Genomic DNA, 20,255 nt, shown 5'->3' on the forward strand with positions numbered 1-20,255 from the left:
GTTGACAATCAATGCACCTTGGGTTTTTCACCACCATTTAGAAGTCACTCAGTACCGAGAGAACGCTGCAGATATAAGGCATAATCCTAACAAATGTCAGCGCTTTTCAGTGACTTTGATCTCAGTGGGAGAATTAAGCATATGCATACCTTGCTTCCACTGAGATCAGAGTGGCTTAAATGGTCTTAACTTGAGCCAGAGCATGTCCATAATATACTTAGTATGTTCAATAATCAACCATGAAATACCAAAGGCTTCTTCAGTGGCTTTTACATTCAAAATGTTAACATTAGCCACAATACAGACACTGTGTTGCTTCATTACTGATCAAGTAAAACAAATTCCCATAAGGTCAATGTTGGAATGAGGAAATCAAACTTTTAAAAAGTAGTTCAGATTGGCATCTCTATAAATCTAGAATCTTGGCACCAAGCTGAAGAGATGTGTCAATAAATGTTTTATTGCATAAATGTCTCATCAGTTTTAAATTTATATAAAAATACCACGTACCACAGATTTTATTTAGGGATTTAATTTATATACCACAAATACTGCTTTTAATATAAGTACAATATAATACAGTTGTAGTTATGTAACTGCTGGTGTTCACCCTGGGTTATGAACTGAATGGCATGCTGCGCTGTCAAAACTTTACTAAAATGGCCTCTAGTTAAACTTCTCCAAAGTATAAAATCATGCAAAATCTACATCCTATATGATACAACCAGTACAATAATTGAAGCCAATATCCTACAAACAGTCTGGGCTATCTTTCTTTTCTTGCAGTGTCCATGAGTCAGCCATCATTTTCTTGTAGCAGAAGTAGTGATTTCCATTTTGTCAGTAACACCTCACCATAACTATTGAAACCAATGACGGTGTGCACAGTTATTGGCCAAAATGTCTTCATTTCCTGATGCAGTTCAGACTGCAAAATTAAGTCCACTGAGAAAAGTCTATGGTTAGGAAGCTTTACGTTTTCCTCCTGTGACTACTGGTCGTGCATATTCCACAAAATCATCTATTAGAACAGGCCATGCTCCTAAAAAAAAGTTAAAACAGTTTTGAGTCAAAACCTTTGAATATTTAAAGCAATACATTTTATTTTTAAACAAGCAATCCGTTCACAACTCAGGTTTTATTCACATAAAAGCATATGAAATCCTCCAGAAGGAAGCTAAGTTGCATAGCCAAGTGTTAACAGAAATGTACAAAATGCTTTAGCCACATTTTAGAGTCAAAATTATTTGCAGCATGCACACACGTGCTCATTCCACCTAGAAAACACACACGGTGGATATTTATGGACAGTATTACTTCAGCACCACTGTGTTTAATTTTGAACATCCACATCAGTTACCTTCTTCGTCATAGTTTGACATATCATCTGCAATCATATTTCCAAAGTCTAAAAGAAGATTCCATGTATCTTTGGGGATTGATCTTTTATGATGTTCCTATACAAGAAAAATAAGTTGGTATAAACAACTTTCAAACTTTATAAAATCTCAACTAAGCAAAACCTGTGAACAAAGTCATCAAATTATGAGAGCACTAAAAACCCTGGCCTGGGATCAACAAATCCACTGCTTTCCCCAAAGCCCTGCTGCTCATGCAGACATGGTGGAAGGGGGGGCATGTTTATCTTTTTTTGTTGTGTCATCTCCAAGGTGCCTATGGACCAGGCCCCTTAGGGGATCCGCAGGGCTATGGGTCAACTGGATCCAAAGCTACCGGTGCCCTATAAGTACCCTGAAACACCCTCTTTCAGGGCTTTCTACTGCCAAGCTCCAGCAGCAAGATTAGCAGCAGGAGCTTACTGCCTGCCTGGACAAAGCTGACACTTCCGCTGTTTCTAAGCACCCTACCCACCAGCAGCACTTCTTTCTGCTGGTGGAGGGGACACTACGCACCACCCTGAACCCGTATCCCATTCGGGGAGGTTAGGATCACACTGTAAATTTAATATAAAATGTTAATGTTTAAAATAAAATATCAACACTTTAGGTACCTCTATGAAGTCACTTCTATTATCGCACTTACCAATAAAAATTTATTCCAAAGATCTAGAAATTTAAATCTTCCTGATAAGACTAAATTCCAATATGCAATTGCCATTTCTAGATCTGAAAGACATAAGCATAACATATGAAAGACCAGGGAACCAGCCAATATACGATGAACCATTTTAAAACCAAGATAAAAAGGTGTCTGTAGAAAGGTAGGATTTCAAGATGTGATATATACTGACAAATGTATTTTATCAGTATGGGTTTGGAGAGATAGTTTGGTCATTCTACTTTAGAGCCTTGGTGTTTGTATGTATTGTACTAGCTTAAACAATACTTTTAAAAACATACTTTTTGTAATCACTTTGTACCTCTGTATAATCAACCCACTTTACGTTCTGAAAGCAGACTGCTGGTATAAAAAACAAGGCAATATGCTTTAAAAATATCCCTATGGCTCATTGTGGAGAAAAAGGGTTCAAAGATGTCAAGTTATTAACATTTAGCCAGACATATAATGTGATTCAACCCGTAATTACAACACAATGACATGCATTACCAAGGTAATAATATTGTTCAAACATCAACAATATTTCAGTTTACTAAGATGTAAAGACAACAATTCATCATTTATAATTTTTACCGACCAATCCTACATATGTTTACTTAGAAGAATATCCACTGAACTAAGCATAAACAGGATTGTATCCTTATCTTGGGCTTTGTCAGAACTAGGTTTATCAGAGGTCAATGCCAACTTGGGGCACATCTAATTATCATCTAGCTTTAGATGTCTCTGTTGTAAACATCTTGTAATCTGTGCAGACATTAGATTACCAAGTCAGCCATTATATATTTTAAGAGAAACAAACAGCTGTGTTAAAAAAGGTATGGCAATAGAAATCTAATAAATGGGGCACTGCAATTGCTGCCTACAAATTGAACATGCCACACAATAACTTCCTTATTTATTTGCACTATCTCTTTGCATCCTCATGAATTAGCCAGATGGGGTGTTGATAATCTTCATAACTGAGAGAATTCAAAGCAGGTATTTTACCAGAAAAGAACTTCTGAGCTACACTGATGCACTCAGAGTTAGACAAATGTGTTCATATTTCTAGATATTAATTTCAATGCTTTTTCTTAGGTGTGGATACCAATTGCTAGAAATTTCCCTAGGCCTACTTATACAAAATATTTCTTTGTTTAAAAACAACTAGATCCACTGGAGCATAAAAACCCAAAATGTGCAGGGTGTTCCTCACAGAAGACACACTGAAATATCAAATAAACTGCAAGAAATTTAGAACTTTGGGCATACATGTTGACAATTATCTCTGTATGGCTCTTGCTGATGAAAACTGATTACTGGAACTTTTCGAAGTCTTAGCACATGCATGCTTGCATGTGAATTTTTCACAATTACTTTTTTTTAAAGTCCTTATTACAGAAGGGGCTGATTCAGAGATAGCATTTCTATCTTAATAAATCACAGCTTATTAAGCTGGAGTGTTGTGCCTACAGCCCCCACCCCACCCTGTGGTGCACCATTGGCTTTGGTGCTCGATCCTGTTTAAACCACAGTTTCCTGTTTAAAGGAAGGAAGCCTATCCAAAAGAGGCAACTGTGGTTTAATGCCTATTTCTTAGCCAGGATCAAACTGTGGTTTGGGATCCTTTTTAGTAAACTGACATTAAACTACAGTTCCCCATTTCAGATGGAATAAGTAACTGTGATGAGACAAGAACCAAAGCGTGCATGAAAAGAAGCAAGTGCACAAGCCCAACACTCATTTCCAACTTAATAAAACATGGCTATTAAGTCAGAAGCATTATGTCCAAAATAGCCGAAGGCTTACGGCTGTCTGTAATGTATGAAATCCATTCCTTTTAACACATTGGGTTTGGATCCCAAGTTGCTCATATGTTCACCTATAGGATGTGGGGACTGCGGAGGGAAGGGGGAGATAGGAAAGCCTTATCTTGTGAATGGGCAATCTATTCCATTCATGGAAGGAAAGCTGGGATCAAAGCTATTGGTATGGAAGAACCAAAGAGCTGCATGACAAAGTGTTCCACATGGGTAGCCATTTGTATGTAGTGGTTTGCATATCACAAACAGCTTCCAGTTTTCACAAGACTACTGCAAACCATCACTCCTGTAAATTTGCAGCAGTATACTGGAGATCAGAGATTCTGAGTAGTGAGGCACTATTCACAAATGGTTCTCCACATGGAGAAGTCTCTGTGCAGTCTGTGCCCACCATACAGCCACTTTTCCCGATGATCCCTTTCCTAACAAGGCAGTGGGGGTATCTACTCTGCTTTATCTTTAATTTTCTTTGTTCATCAAATGACCACATAACTCATTAATGTAAACACCGTGGCTACCTTGCGAGTCTGCAAACATTACTATCTATTCCACACAAATTTTAACTAGCCTGCCTCTCATACTTACTTTAATCATTTGTGACTAAAAGATTTAAATAATTAAAAAACAAGCTTTATTTGCCATAGGTGACAGGAGACTGGCTACTTACAAACCTAATTTATAGAATAACCAGGGCTCCCTTCCTTTAAACTTGTTTTTCCCCTTCACATATAGACAAATTAAGACAATGAGAAAAGTAAATTTGATGCTGTATTATATTTGCTTCTCACATTGCTTCTTCTAGGATTCAACCTTTGACCATTCCCAGCTTTGGTTGTGACACAAGGCTGGATTACCAACAACAAAACCAAAATGTGTATGCTTTATACATAAATGTTTGATCCCAATGCATGAATGCAAATATTTCCTTCCTGAGATAGTACATGATATCTTGTTAGCCCATGGTGTATGATGTTCACAGCTACTGTGTCTGAGCCTCTAAGATAAGACTAGCATTCCTTTGGCGTGGTAGATTAACTTGAGGACAAACTGAGAAAAAACTTAAAACAAGGCTATCTTCATTCATGTGCAGTCATGATAATGGCTGAAATACAGAATCTGCTTGCAAGAATGAATGATGTTTTAAAGATGTCACTATTATTATTTATTTATTCTATTAGTTACCTCATACCTAGCGGTCTCTAGGCGACTTACAACACATTTGGAAACATACAATATAAAACAAATTTAAAAACATATAAAAATTTAAATCCCAAACAAAAAGGACTACGACAGCATACCAAAGGCCTGAGTGAAAAGGAAGGTCTTTGCCTTGAGCCTAAACATGGATAGAAAAGGCACCAGGTGTGCCTCCTTGGGGAGAGCATTCCACAGTCAGGTGGCCACCACTGAAAATGCCCATTCTTGTATTGCCACCCTCCAAGTCTCCCATGGAGGGGACACATGAAGAAGGGCCTCAGATGATAAATGCAGGGTCCGGGATGGCTCATACCGGGAGAGGTGGTCTTTAACATAATGAAGTCCTAGGTTGCATAAGGCTTTATAGGTTGAAACTAGCACTTTGAATTAGACGTGGGGACTGCGGAGGGAAGGGGGAGATAAAAAAGCCTTATCTTGTGGTGTTATATGTGTGGATCAACCTACCCTGGTCAGCAATCTGGCCGTGGAGTTCTGCACTAGCTGAAGTTTCCAAACTGTCTTCACAGTATAATGCAATGTATAATGCATTGTAGGAGTCTAACCTAGAGGTTACCAGAACGTAGATAACAGAAGTTAGCTATCCCTGTCCAGATATGGGCACAGCTGGGCCACTGGTTGAAGCTGGTGGAAGGCACTCTGTGCCACCAAAGCCACTTGAGCCTCAGGCAACAGTAATGGATCCACGAGTAATCCCAGGCTACATAACTGCTCCTTCAGAGGGAGTGTAACCCCATCCAGAGCAGGCCACAGCCCATCTATCCGGTCTAGAGAACCATCCACTAACAGTACCTCAGTCATCTGGATTAAGGTTCAGTTTATTGGCTCTCATCCAGTCCATTACCAAGGCAAGACACTGATTTAGCTCATCCATTGCCACATCTGAAGATGTAAAGGAGAAATAGAGCTGTTTGTCATCAGCATTTTCCTGACAACGTATGATGACCCCACTCAGCAGTTTCATGTAAATATTAAATAGCATGGGGCATAGAATCGAATCCTGTGGGACCCCATATTGAAGATTCCACTGGATGAATAGCATTCCCCAAGCATCACCCTCTGAGAACAACCATCTAAGTAGGGCTGGAACCACTGCAAAGCAGTGCTGCCCACCCCCAACTCAGACAGCCATCCCAGAAGAATGCTATGGTTGATGGCATCAAAAGCCACTGACAGAGCAAGGAGAATTAAAACAGACACAGTCACCCTGTCTCTCTCCCAACATAGGCCATCATACAGAGCGACTGTGCCAAAGCCAGGCCTAAACCCCAATTGAAATGGATCCAGAAAATCAGTTTCATCCTAGAGGACCTGGATCTGGTCCACAACCATGTGCTCAAGAAGGTTGTCCAAAAAAAGATTAGAAACTGCCCAATAATTATTTAAATTTTCTGGGAGGGTTTCTTAAGAAGTGGTGTTACTACTGCCTCCTTTAAAGAGGCAGGGACCATCCCCTCTCTCAAGGAGGCATTAATCTCCCTGGCCCAGCTAGCTGTCCCCTCTCTGCTCATTTTTATCAGCCATGCAGAGCAAGGGTCAAGAGCACAAGTGGTTGCCTGGACCGGACAAAGCATCTTGTCCATGTCCTTGAGCCTTACTAAATGAAACTCATCCAACACAACAGGACAAGATAGTGTTCTGGACACTTCTTGAGACTCAATGCGTTATAACTGTGGAGTCAAAGTCCTGGCAGATATGAGCGATGTTACCCTCAAAATACTTTGCAAACAAGTCACAGTGATCCACCATTGGTTCCACCATCTCCTGTGGGCCAGAGTGTAAAAGGCCTCGTACAAACCGAAAAGCTCTGCTGGACAGCATGAGGATGTAATGGAAGCAGCAATGTATGCCTTCTTTACCACTTTCAGTGCCACTGAGTAGGCTCGATAACGAGCGCTTACCAATGTTCAATTGTATTTATCTGGAGTTTTTCTCTACTTATATTCAAACTGTCTCCCTGCCTGTTTCTCTGCCCTAAGCTCTTAGGTATACCAAAGAGCCAACTGGGCTCAACAAAGTGGGAGAGAGAGCTCAGGGGCGATCACGTCAACAGCCTGAGCTATCTGCATGTTCCACAGATCAGTCAGGGCTTCAACAGGAGCACCAGACTTATCAGTCAGAAAATCCCTCAGAGCCATCTGGAAACCAATTGGATCCATCAGCCTCTGCGGTCTCCCACCGCTGCAAAGGGAAAAAAATGCTGAAAGCAGGAAGTGATCTGACAATGATGAGGGGTTGATGTTAATATCCTTCACTTTCAGATCACCCTCTTCCTGTCCAGTCAAGAAGATCAGATCCAGAGTGTGACCTGCCACATGCATTTGGGCCAATAAATAACATGTTGGGACAGCCCCATGGTTGTCATGGCAGCCATGAAGTCCTGAGCCATTCCAGAATTAATGGCCTCAGCATGGATGTTGAAGTCCCCAGAACTAATAGTCTGGGAATCTTCAGCACTGCCCCGAGACCATCTCTGATAGATCAGGCAGGGAGACTGGCAGCAAGGTGGGCAATAAATCAACAGAATCCCAATCTGTCCCGATTACCCAATGCCAGGTATGGACACTCTAGATCCTCACTCAAATGGACAGGAAGTCGGGAGAGGGAATTCCTATAGACCACAGCAACTTCTCCCTACCCAACCCTCGAGTCTGCCCTGATGCTATACTCAGTACCCAGGTGGGTACACTATAGTAAAGTGTATATGCCATATTTAGTAAAGAGGACTACAACTCACATTTAATTTGTTATTCAAATATTCTACACCAAATTTTTGATAACAAAAATCAGTTCTTTGAAGGTTCTGCATTCTTCTGTTGTATAACCCACATGCAGGAGCACACCTAGTAAGATTTTAGAAGATAAATTTGTTCAAATGTAGCACAACAATGTGCATTCCCCCCACTGAACAACTTGTGTATGGAGGCACACACCTAGCCCAATTTGGAAAAAAAGGTTGCCAACAGTGGCAAATCCAGCCTCCGAAGTGTGAGGAATTTGTGTTAAGAATATTAATTAAGTGATTGATTGACTGATTGATTGATTTATAACCCGCCCTTCCTCCCAGCAGGAGCCCAAGGTGGCAAACGAAAGCACTAAAAACTTTAAAACATCATAAAAACAAACTTTAAAACACATTAAAACAAAACATCTTTAAAAACGTTTCTTAAAAAAACCCTTTCAAAGCATCTTCTAAGATTAAAAAGAATTTAAAAAAGAATTTTAAGAACATATTAAAAAGCAATTCCAACACAGACGCAGACTGGGATAGCTCTCAACTTAAAAGGCTTGTTGAAAGAGGAAGGTCTTCAATAGGTGCCAAAAAGATAACAGAGATGGCGCCTGACTAATATTTAAGGGTAGAGAATTCTACAGTGTAGGTGCTGCCACACTAAAGGTCCGTTTCCTATGTTGCGCAGAACTGACCTCCTGATAAGATGGTATCTGCAGGAGGCCCTCACCTGCAGAGCGCAGTGATCGACTGGGTATATAAGGGGTAAGACAGTCTTTCAGGTATCCTGGTCCCAAGGTGTATAGGGCTTTGTACAAAAACACTAGAACCTTGAACTTGGCCCGATAGCAAATGGGCAGCCGGTGTAATTCTTTCAGCAGCAGGGTGACATGTTGATGATACCCTGCCCCAGTGAGCACTCTCGCTGCTGCATTTTGCACCAGCTAACAACTTCTAGACTAACCTCAAGGGCAGCCCCACATAGAGTGCATTACAGTAATCCAGCCTGGAGGTTACCAGTGCATGGACAACAGTAGTCAGGCTATCCCGGTGCAGAAACGGCTGCAGCTGTCTTACCAGCTAAAGCTGGTAAAAGGCACTCCTAGCCACTTAGGCCACCTGGGCCTCTAGCAACAAAGATGGATCCAGGAGCACTCCAGACTACGAACCTGCTCTTTCAGAGGAAGTATGACCCCATCCAAAGCAGGCAACTGACCAATTATTATCCGAACTCAGGAACCATCAACCCACAGCGCCTCCTTCTTGCTAGAATTCAGACTCAGTTTATTGGCCCTCATCCAGCCCACCACTGAGGCCAGGTCTTGCATGGCCTCTCCCGATTCAGATGTTACAAAATAATTAATAATAATTACAAAATAACACTTTCTAGAGGACCGCCTAACTCCCTATGTTCCATCTCAATCACTGAGATCTTCTGATGGGGCATTTTTCATGGTTCCCTACGCCTCTGAGTTTCGGTTGGCATGGACCAAGCGTTTAGTGTGACAGGCCCTGCTCTGTGGAATTCCCTACCAATAGGGGTTTGGCAGGAACCATCCCTCCTTTCTTTCAGGCATCTTTTAAAAAACAAATGTTTTAGACAGGCCTTTAAACATGATTCCATACCACCTCTAACAGAATACTATTGATGCTTTTATTATTGTTTTGAATGATACTTTGTTTTTTATTTTATTTTTTGCCTTTGCATGTTGCAAGTCATCTTGATGTACTCTATGAAAAGTGCAGCCTATAAATACTTTAATTAATTAATAAAATAAATAATGACTACAATCAAGTTGGGGCATGTTTGTATAGAAAGCGCCTTCAAAATCTTATTACATGTTCAAAAAAATGTACCCGCATATGCTACTCTAAAGGAACATACAAAACATCGGTAGTTCTGAGATGAGTCTTGGCACATAATAGCATTTAACAAGAAGCTATTGTGTTTATGATTTGGGTCTTTATATACCTATTTCCCATTGGCATTAATCTGAACAAACACTAGTTCTTCAGGCTTACTTCCACATCATACTAAAGTCTGACATGCAAAAATCCTTCAAGCAACTAAAATATTTTTTAAAAAAACAACAAGAAGGCTTGTTTTATGAAAAGCATGCTCTTAATTGCCTGAGTACAATTTTAAGCACAACTGGCATACATCTTCTCTGGGATATGCATTCTCACAATTTAAACAGACATGAAAATTAAGAACTCTTGACATTTCACAATGCCCAAGAGCAACACAAAACTTTGGGGATTTGAACCCTTGGTATTTTCGCATAACACACTGTGATCTGGTTTGCACACAATGCTAAGTAATGGTTTATTGAACTGTGGTTTATTAAACCATGGGTCTTTTTTACTGTCTGACACCTAATCCAGTGACCTAACTATAGTTTGCTTACTGCTAACAAACTATGATATGAAGCCATGGTTTGTTGTTAGCTTATGAACTTTGCTTTGTTTTAACTATGTCTTGGTGCTCAATGCAAAGCTAGCACTGTTCCTTAAAAATAGTTTGTTTGGCCAACTGCGATGCTCACTAAGCTACAAAGGCAACAGTAGCTGGAAAACAAAACAAACTTGGGAGGAACAAGCCATGGTTTGTTTGATTGTCTGTGGGACAACTCATCATTTGTTAAACAAGCCATGGTTTGCTTAATCCAGGCCAGTATTTGAGCAAGGGCCTGCTAAAGAATTATCTAACTAGCAAGGAATGAGAATAAGCATGTTCAATAAGAACTGAAATACAACTTTCACTAATCTCTGCACATAAAAAGCTGATTAGCTACTGCCTTCCTACTATAAAAATGTATTTTGAACTCATTTTGAACTCTTCAGAATTATATCCACCCAAATACCTTCTATTCAGAAACAAAAAACCAATTTCCTAACTGCTTCATCATAAAAGTCCTGTGGGCATAAAGCATGGAAGGACTGTGTGCACTAGCACTAGCACCAGCCCCAACTTCTCTGACCTATCCTGCTCCATGGCTGACCTTCAAGCATTGAGCATGAAGGTCTGAAGGGGGTTCTTCATACATTCAGGGGAACGTGCACAGAAACCTCCTCATAACTGGGAACCCTGATAATGCAAATATGTGAAGAGTTCCCCTTTAGACCCTCCTGGTCAGTGTGGGAAGGTTGGGTGTAGAGCCAATAGGGATGGGATACTGGAGGCAGAGCTTACTTGCATGGCCCTGTGTTACTTCCACACATTATGTCCACATGTGTGATTTGATGTTGTTTCACAAGGGTGCAATATGTCGAAGCAGACATTCTATACTGCCTTTTTCATAAATAACCCCAGGTAGATTACACACATAAAATTATTAAAATATAAAAAGTATAACACACAACACATTAAAGCCAATACTAAAAGCAGAAAGCAGTCCCCCATTACAAACGAGCAACACTGATCAATCACCCCCAAATGTCTCGTTAAAGAGATACGTCTTCAGTTGGTACTGAAACTTATACAATATAGATGCCAGCTGTATTTCGCATAGGAAGGAGTTCCATAGCTAGGATGCCACAACAGAAAAGGTCCTATCTCAGGACACCACCTGATGTGCCAGAGTTACTGGTAGAATCTCTAGAACATCCTCTCCTGCAGGTAGAAGGCCCAGGTCGGTTGACATAAGGAAAGGTGCTCCTTCAAATAGCTCATCAGCTAGGATTTAGAGCTCTGCATGCAAAAGGATACTGTACTTGGTAAACCAAAAGTATATTCATGAGTCTAAACTCCTTGGGGAAGGTACTTGTCTATAAGACTGATATAAACAAACAAACTTTAATTCAGAAAAGTTTCTGTACCCACAGCAATCTGTGCTTCTTGGAGTATACATGAATCCCTTTAATTAATGCTCAGGGATAAGGGAATCTCAAGAAACAGTTTCTTCCATATCAGCCTTCTCAAGAATTTTGCTCAGCTTGGTTGATGGGGATAAAGAAAAAAATATTTTCTATCATGGCACGCAGATTATGAAATATTCTTCCCCGAGAGTCTACACTGGTTTCCCTCATTGCAATTTCAAATAGGCACTGAAAATTGTATTGGGGGAGGCATTTTTTAGTTAAGTTTTCCTGTTTTGTTTTTTTCTCTTCAATTTCTACTGGTTTTATTAGTTTATAGTTTGATTATAACATAAACCATCTTGAATGGGCATTATGCCTAGTAAGCTGGGAAATATATTTTAATGAAAACAGATGAAATAAAAAATATGGTTGATTTGTTTTGACAGTGCTGAGTAGCCATTTGGGTTGTTGGGAGCAATGAAAGTAGACCCCTCTGAAACAGGTGACTAGTACTATGAAAGCTGAATGCCTGTTTAGCAAATCTGGAGATCTGTGGATCAAGGCCACTGTAAAAGATGCTGGAATTGTTGACTGGTATTTAGTGTTTTTTCTTGTGGTTTGAGCCTTAAAGTCTTGTTATATAGCATCAAATAGCACAAGAATTAAATAACTCTGTAAACCTATTTCTAGAAGAATTTGAAATCAAAACAATATCTTAATCAACACTGTTGGATTCAGAAAGATTTTCACTGAAATTATTTGGCTAGAATAGATGCAACATCTTGTAATATAAACAGAATGCTACTTAAATTGAAATCACAACTGTGCCTCTGTGAACTTTCAAGCTGAAAACTTGAAGGGTAAAACTAATTATTGAAAGAACAATGATTGAATTCAGTAATTCAACTAAAAAAAACTTACCTAAACCTTTTTGTCCAGGGTTTTTAGCAAAGTTAAAGGTAAACTGATAAAAATCTTTAAACTTCATTGGATCCTTTAATTCTTGTTCCAGTCTTGACAAAAGAGCTTTTAGCTTGTCTGTGGTATCACACCTGGTGAAAAAGATTATATTATTACTGTAAGACTTTTAAAAAATATTCTACATTTTGAATACACCAACGAACATAACAAAAATGCTCACACTGTTCATGTAACCTATATTCTTTACTAAAAATAGCATAATCACCCTTTTAAAAAGTTTAAATAGTTACCATATAAAAGATAAAGATCAGCTTAAGGCTAATTAGTATGAAAAGTTAACTGAACTAACAACCATGGATTGTTCCACAATTCTTCATTCAATTGCTCTGACTGGAATGCCAAAAAACCTGCCGAACTACTTTTCATCTATTTTCATTCTCATCCTGTCTCTAGGCCACAAAACAGGCATTCAAGGCAGCTAAAATCAATAAAATACATATTAAAGCCATTTTAAAACAGGGCAAAACTACATATTAATTGGGCAAACACATGTATTCAAATCAGCATTTGCTATGGTAACAAGAATATGGGATTGGGGCATTTGTACAGGAAAACTGGCAGACAGGAATGTGAAAGTATTCTCTTGAGCCTACCAATTGGGACATGCCTGTTGACCCTTAGGCAATACTACCTGTGTTAACATTTTGAGGCAAACACTTCATTAATGTTTTATTTTTACCCCATGTTTCATCATCATCATCTGTTTATTTGTATGTGACTTTTCCATAAAATCATATCCAAAGTGGTTTACAACAAATCAAATGAACATCAATTTTTTAAAATATTAGGAATAATTATAATGTAAATACTAAAATCCATACAACATTCTATAACACAATACAAATAAACTAATCTAACAGCTCAAAAACTAAACTGGAGGAAGAATAATGCCTAAAACAGATATAAAATATATTTTACTACGATTTACTACTGACAACACGAAGTGGGATACAAGATTAGAAAACAAAACATGAACACACAAATAACAATCATCATAAAAACCAAACAGTTTAATGCAGCAGCAGATAAAAAAACAGCCAGCCATTGTCCATCTAAGCTACTTCTGGTGATGATTAAGCTCAGCCTTGTTTAGCAAAACCCAAGGACTTGCTGCAACACTGGCTTTCCAGTAAGAACTGATGCTGAGGAGTGAATTGATACACCCCCTTCAGCAAACTGCTCTTTAGGTCCAATCTAGATATAGGACTAATTTGGCACCCTCTATGTCTAGCTGAAACAGCTACACTAGCAACAGCAATATACAAGCCAGAGCCTTCATCGGACCCCTATTGCTCAACAGTGCCAGGAGCTGCAGACTGCCTAGTGGCCTATGTGAGGAGATGATCTAACAATTCTATGTTCTAAAATACTGAACATTTTGTCATCCAAATACAATTCCACCTGAGCCTCACAGAACCAGGTCATAAGGTTCTCCTAGCCCCTCTATTTTCAGTGAAATTATGAACAAATCTTGGAAACTCCCTCCCAATTCTTTTCCTACACAACATGTAGAAGAGCCACCTCATGCATTATGAAACTATATTTATTTTAACATAGGATCTTCTGTTTTGAATGTTAAATTCTACAGCTGTGGGGAAGCGTGAGAGCCTGAAACCTATTCCAGGTCTCAGTACACCAGGACAAAGGAGGGGAAATAATCTAAACGGACTTACGAAACAAATATAAAATCATTTATTGAACAAAACAAAAATACTGATTTTTATCCACCATGTGATCAACTGATCATGTGTAAGTATTCTTGATTTTTTTTTTGCCAACAAAGCCAAATATATGTTTAGTGAATTCAAATTACATATTAAAAATATTTGGCCAACTATTTGAAAGAAGAGGAGGTGTGAGGGCTAAAAGGACTATAAGAAGATAAACAGGATGAGAGCACATGCTACCCGGGAGAGTCGCATGTGCTACTGAGAAAGATGAGTCTGAGTATTGCTGTCCTAGACATTATGGGTTGCAAGAGGGGAGGAAAGGAACTGTCTTGTTCTGGTTCTGTGGAGGAGCCAATGGAGCAAGGCAGGTTAGTTGTCACAGCACCATGGAGAGCTCCTAGTGAGCAAGTCATTTTAAAGAAGGTTGAAAGTGAACTCGCATCTACTACCTCTAAGTCCACCTCACCTAGGCTCCACCAAGTCCACTCCCTTTTGGAGAACTAGAGGACCAACTCTTAAAAAGGTCCAACCTTTGGCCTAAAGTCTCCTGCATTCCATGGCCTGTCACCTGGTGTGCTCTCTCTGTTGTTGGACTGGTGAGATGGTGTGGAAGGTATTCTGGTAACAACAGCTCCAGTTCTATGGGCCTTTGTGCTGTGCCATCTTGTTCAGTGGGTTCCTCCTGCCAGTTTCAGTGGTTCCCTCATCACCAGCATCAACCTCAGAGCCATGGCTTCTTAGCTGGTGACAATGCAGCCTCCAGCTCAGTGTACTGGTCATTGCTAGACTCCAGTGTCACAACAGGAATCTCCAACCACCCTATGTACTACAGCAATTGCTGCTAACATACATAAGGTGATGTTGAATGACAAGGAACCATAACAATTTAACAGTAAACCAATGAAATTAATTTAAAAATATATAACCATGATTCAGTCACGACATGACTCAATGTATGGTTCAATGTGTGGAAGGATGAAATCCTTAGGAACACCAGTATGGGCATCCTGTGGGGAGAGTGCATGAGCTCCCAAAGTTTCTGTGATCACATGCCATACACTTACTTGGTGAATTATGGCAATGGGAGACCAGCTATGGAACGTGTCCTCTCTCACTCTATGCAGTTGCAATAATGTCTTTCCTTTGTACATAGTGACAGATGTCAGGACTGGGGTAGTAGAATGTGAATGTCTCCCAATGTTATGTTCCGCCATGTGCCCTGGACAGGATGTAGATATGCCAGGGTGGCAAACACCTCTCAAAATTGGCAACCAGTCAAATGAACAGCACCTGGAGATTGCATTGTTAGTAATTCAATCCCCATTTTTGGAGGAAGGAGGGGCTGTTGATTTAGCAGAGATGTTGTTTTAAACTGTCAAGGACCCAAATACTTTTAAGAAGTGCCAGACTAGGCCCTAAAATCTGCAGGGGAGGCCCTTCTGGTGGTCCCACTGTCAGGTGTAACCCACTGTGGAGTATCAAACTTGTCTGTAGCAAGTGGAGCTTGTCTGCTGTGGTTCATAGAATTCCCTTCTCCTGGAGGTGTGCCTAGCTCCTTCATTACTGGCTGTTGTTTAAAGAAGCATCTTTTCATTTAGGCCTTTGGGGAAAATTGATGTGTTGAAGGCCAGCTGTAGTTATGATGTTCACTATGGTATTGACACAACGGTTTTAATTTTGTTTAAATAAACATTTAGTGTTTATTAACAAATGCTAATAAACACAAGGATACCTAGTTTCACCCCTTATAGAACCAATCAATCACTGCACTCTGTAGGAGAGGGTCTCCTGCAGATACCATCGTATTACAAAATCCATTTCGTACGATACAGGAATCGGGCTTTTAGTGTGAGGGCACCTATCTTTTGGAATTCCCTCTCATTAGACAGGTGCTGTTTCTGTTGTCTTTTTGGCGCCTACTGAAGACAAGCCTTTTAAGTGTAGATCTTTATCCCATCTGTATCTGTATTGGAACCATTTTAACTATTTTTATATATGAAATTGTTTTTGTTTCTTATGTTTTTCTTGTTTTATGGTTTTCCAGTTGTTTATATTATTATAACTCACCCTGGGACTTTATGGGAAAGAGTGGGTAAAAAAATCTAATAAATAAATAAAATTAATCCTTTTATTTATGTTACACCGAATTGTATTGTTTTAACTGGATATACTGTAACCCACCCTGGGATCTTAATTGCTGAAGGGAGCAGTTAAACATGCCAACTGCTGATCTTCCCATCCCAGCTCATAACTGACAGTGGAGTTACCCAAACTGATCCCCAGGTAACTCCACTATAACATCCCTTTGATGACATGAGCAGCTCCATGGGATAGCGCCTATCCACCCTTCCATTCCAGGCAGCAATGCTGTGGAGCCCCTTATGATGAAGGGTGATTAAGCAATACTTTAAACAAGCAATAATGTATTCTGTAAAAATAGCCATTAGGAATGCAATTTCATTTTTACTTTACTAACTGAATCATACTATTAATTTTAATGATGAATGATATTGTGTTGAACTAGAAATCAAACAACAAATGTGGCAAGATTCATTCTAGGGCGACATGCTCTCAAAAGAACTCTTGGAAGCACATAAAGATACAGGTTTAAATTCAGATTGTTAGTTGCACTTAGTTCACATTGAAATCAATGGAACTTAAGTAATGACTAACATGTCCGACTAATTTCATGGGATGTAACTTCAGCTAACAGGCACAGCAATCCAAACTATAGGAAGCCAGTGTACATTATGCTGGGGTAAATGATACTGGTGTAACTTACCCCTATTCCAAACTCTGTTCAGGAGCAGGGCTACTGCTGGCTGAGCTGGCCTGAGCCTAGCAGAGGGAAAACAAGGGCAGTATTCGACTAAATAATTGAGTCAGTGGAATGTCCGCTTGCGCAATGGGACTTCTGCTCCTTCCCCCACATGCACCCTATGCCATCCCCAAATCTGCTGGAGGATTGAGGGAACCCCCAAAACAGGTTTAGAAGGGCATGTGGGGGGAGGAGAGGTGGAGATTGTCCATTAAGCAAGGAGAAATCCTTGTGCTGACAGAACTTGTGCCTTAGCACTATGTTGAATACAACCCCAAGCCTTTAAAATAGAGTTTGATTTACACCATCCTTTTTGTCAGTTTAATTTTCACTGGGTTGCTCTGACCAAGCTGAATGGAGTTTAGAATACAGGCGAGTCTCCACCTGCCCCATTCCTGAGCTGGGATGAAGGACTTATGCCAGAGTATCGCCCACTGAGCTGGGATGAGGGTCTTCAGCTGTTGTAGACCTGGCTGAGCCAAGGCTCAGCTGGAAATCTGCCTAATTCCAACTCTGCCCATCCTGGCAGATCTTGGGTTTGGATTATTCCCTAAATCTAGATCCCATCTACAATGTTTGCATTTCAGGACTGCCAAAATGAACCAAAGACATATTCACACCATTAAATAACAAAATAGGCAACTCCTAGCTAGAACTGTCTGCCTTCAACACCATCACCTTCATTTTGTCTAGACTAAATAAAATAAATTGGACATCAAATGGAATATGAACAGAAGAAGTGACCCAACTACATAGAAAGATACTCTAATTGAATTCAAAATAGCCATAAATATGAAGGGGATAGACCATGTGCAGGGACTGGGGAACTGGATTGCTCCTGCTAGGAAAAGCTCCAGCTCTTAAGAAATTTACACACATCTAATGAAACAATGTGCATGACTAAGAGCATTTTTGGGTAGTTTTTACTTCGGCAGTTCCCATTGTGAACTAGGCAAGCCAATGTTCAATTTTAAAAGTATCTGACTGTTGGTTATAGGAGCTGTGGCAGTAAATGAATGCTACAAAGAAACCTTTGGATACATGCACAGTTCCTTTGGTAACAAACAGCTTCTTTGGACTGCATCTCAGGTCATCTGTGTATGAAGAAGACAAATCTGTATTAAATAATAGTTCTGAATGCACATCTTTAAAATATTTCAGTTACTTTTGATTTTCTAAGAGAATTTTGTAGTCCTATTAAAGGCAGTCATACTCACCCCAGTTCTGTCATGCCATCTACAAATTCCTTTTTGCTGAATTCACACTGAGTGGCTGCCTTGAATTTCCATGCTATGACTAAAACGCTGATACTAGCAGGGTCCAAGCTTAAATCATCACAAAACTGTTGAATCCCATCAATGCCAATTTTATTCTCATCTTGTGGGTCTGTATTTGAAAACAAAAAACATAATGTTATACTTTACATTAACAATAACATTTCAAAGAATTGCAGCACTTTAACCATTGCAAAACATCCTGCTGATCTACTTTTCAATCACAAACTTTAACATTTAAAAATAAACTATTTTTTTCTTTGAAAAATAAGTTTCAAGTTTCAAATCTTACTACCTGAAAAATACGTTCATATAAATAAAGCCATAAATGGACCTCAATGGAACAAATGGTGAAAAGATCGTTTTCTTTGTAAACTATAGTAATGTTCAATAGCAGTAAACGTATTTTAAAAACAGAGCTGCACATTAGCCTTGCAGGCAACTGCAACCTCTCCCTTGTTTCTGCCACCCTGGGAAATTCCAAATACCCATTTTTTGTGCCCCTTTACACCCAAGACCGGCCTGAGTTCATCAAAAGTAGTGGTTGCTGATACAAAGCTCTTGCTGAAAAGCTTTCCAGCAAATTTGGGGAGTTGAGATGGGCAAAAGCAGCGGAGAAAAACACTGTTCTTTCTAATGAACAGGAGAAAGCTGAAGTTTCTAGAGGTGGGATGTGGGGCTTACTGGAAAAGGTGTGATGGCTGTTGTGACCCCTTTCTTGTTTTAAACATAATTTTCTGGCTGCTTCAACCAGTGTAGAGCTAGTGGTGGCCAGACAGGCTGTCTTATTTCTCCAAAATACCTTACTTGAAATGATGTTATGTCATGATGCAGATTTGTTCCAGAGATATTGCGTTTTTGGGAAGGAGGGGAACAATGGCCACCCTTTCTTCCCAACAATGTCTCTGGAATGATGCTATGCCATGGCATAATGTCATTCCAAATAAGGCAATGTGGATAAACATGGCAGTGTGCCTGGCACCGACTGCAACTCTGTTTGAAGCATCTAGAAAATTTTATTTAAATCAAGAAAAGGACAGAATATACTGTCATAACTTTTCTGTTAAGCTCCCTCACCCCTCCAAAACTGCTTGACTTTTTCCTAAACCTGGAGAAAATAGCAAAAAATGTGGAAGGGCATTCTTACCCAGCTCAAAAAGTAGAAGGAGAATCCCTTTATCAGTTAATCTACATTGCTCCTTCTTTCCCTATATTCAGTGGTTTGTAATAACAGGGCATCACTTTTCCCGCCCTATTTCAGCCTGCCAAATACTGTATGATCCACCTGCATCTGAAAATCCCTTAGTGTATAAATTACTGCAAGAGTGAAAGCCTTGTGTGTTGTTGCTGTCAAACTCATCAAGTATGAGGGTCTGCGTAGAAACAGACCAAGAGAGATTCAAGGAAGAAAAATGGGGAATCTGAGATTGTGATTCAGAGACTCCTATAGTGGGTTGCACAGAGTAAAATGGAGACATCAGGAGAGAGATATGTGGATGAAGAAACAAATGGGAGGGTTGTGTGTGTGCGCAGTAAAACCTGTGATGGGGCAGACAGAAAAGACAACTGCTGAGAGAAAAGAGAATATTTATGAGGCACAGAGAGAAAAAAAGGGTGGTAATAAAAACAGAGCTGCCGAGTTACCAATGGTGTAAGAAGTAATTGATATTGGGGTGTAGATTTGTTGTGGTGCAGAGAAAGGATGATATGGGCATCAGAGAGAAAAAAGGAAATTAACAGATATTGAGTTAAAAAGAAAACATTGAGTTAATTAGCAGCTAATGGAACAATGTGGCCATCTTGAATTCATAAAAATGTAGAAGTGACCCTCAGAGTGATTTCAGTCGTGTGGTTTGTTTAATTTAAAAAGAAATAATTTTT

The 20,255-nt window shown here is 39.7% G+C and overlaps 1 protein-coding gene across 4 annotated transcripts in view; it reads right to left on the bottom strand.

Annotated features, from left to right (window-relative positions):
- Positions 1-516: 516 nt before the first annotated feature.
- Positions 517-20,255, bottom strand: part of DCUN1D2 (defective in cullin neddylation 1 domain containing 2) — a 34,419-nt gene continuing 14,680 nt past the window's right edge. For all 4 annotated transcript variants that reach the window (XM_061626717.1, XM_061626719.1, XM_061626720.1 and 1 more), the window contains exons 3-7: positions 18,318-18,486; positions 12,553-12,683; positions 2,044-2,126; positions 1,361-1,457; positions 517-1,042 (exon numbers count right to left, since the gene is read on the bottom strand). In XM_061626717.1, the coding sequence (XP_061482701.1) occupies positions 963-1,042; positions 1,361-1,457; positions 2,044-2,126; positions 12,553-12,683; positions 18,318-18,486 (560 nt within the window). In that variant the 3' untranslated portion in view covers positions 517-962. The remainder of the gene's footprint in view (positions 1,043-1,360; positions 1,458-2,043; positions 2,127-12,552; positions 12,684-18,317; positions 18,487-20,255) is intronic.

Source organism: Rhineura floridana, chromosome 5 (assembly GCF_030035675.1).
Source record: "Rhineura floridana isolate rRhiFlo1 chromosome 5, rRhiFlo1.hap2, whole genome shotgun sequence".
NCBI lineage: Eukaryota > Metazoa > Chordata > Lepidosauria > Squamata > Rhineuridae > Rhineura > Rhineura floridana.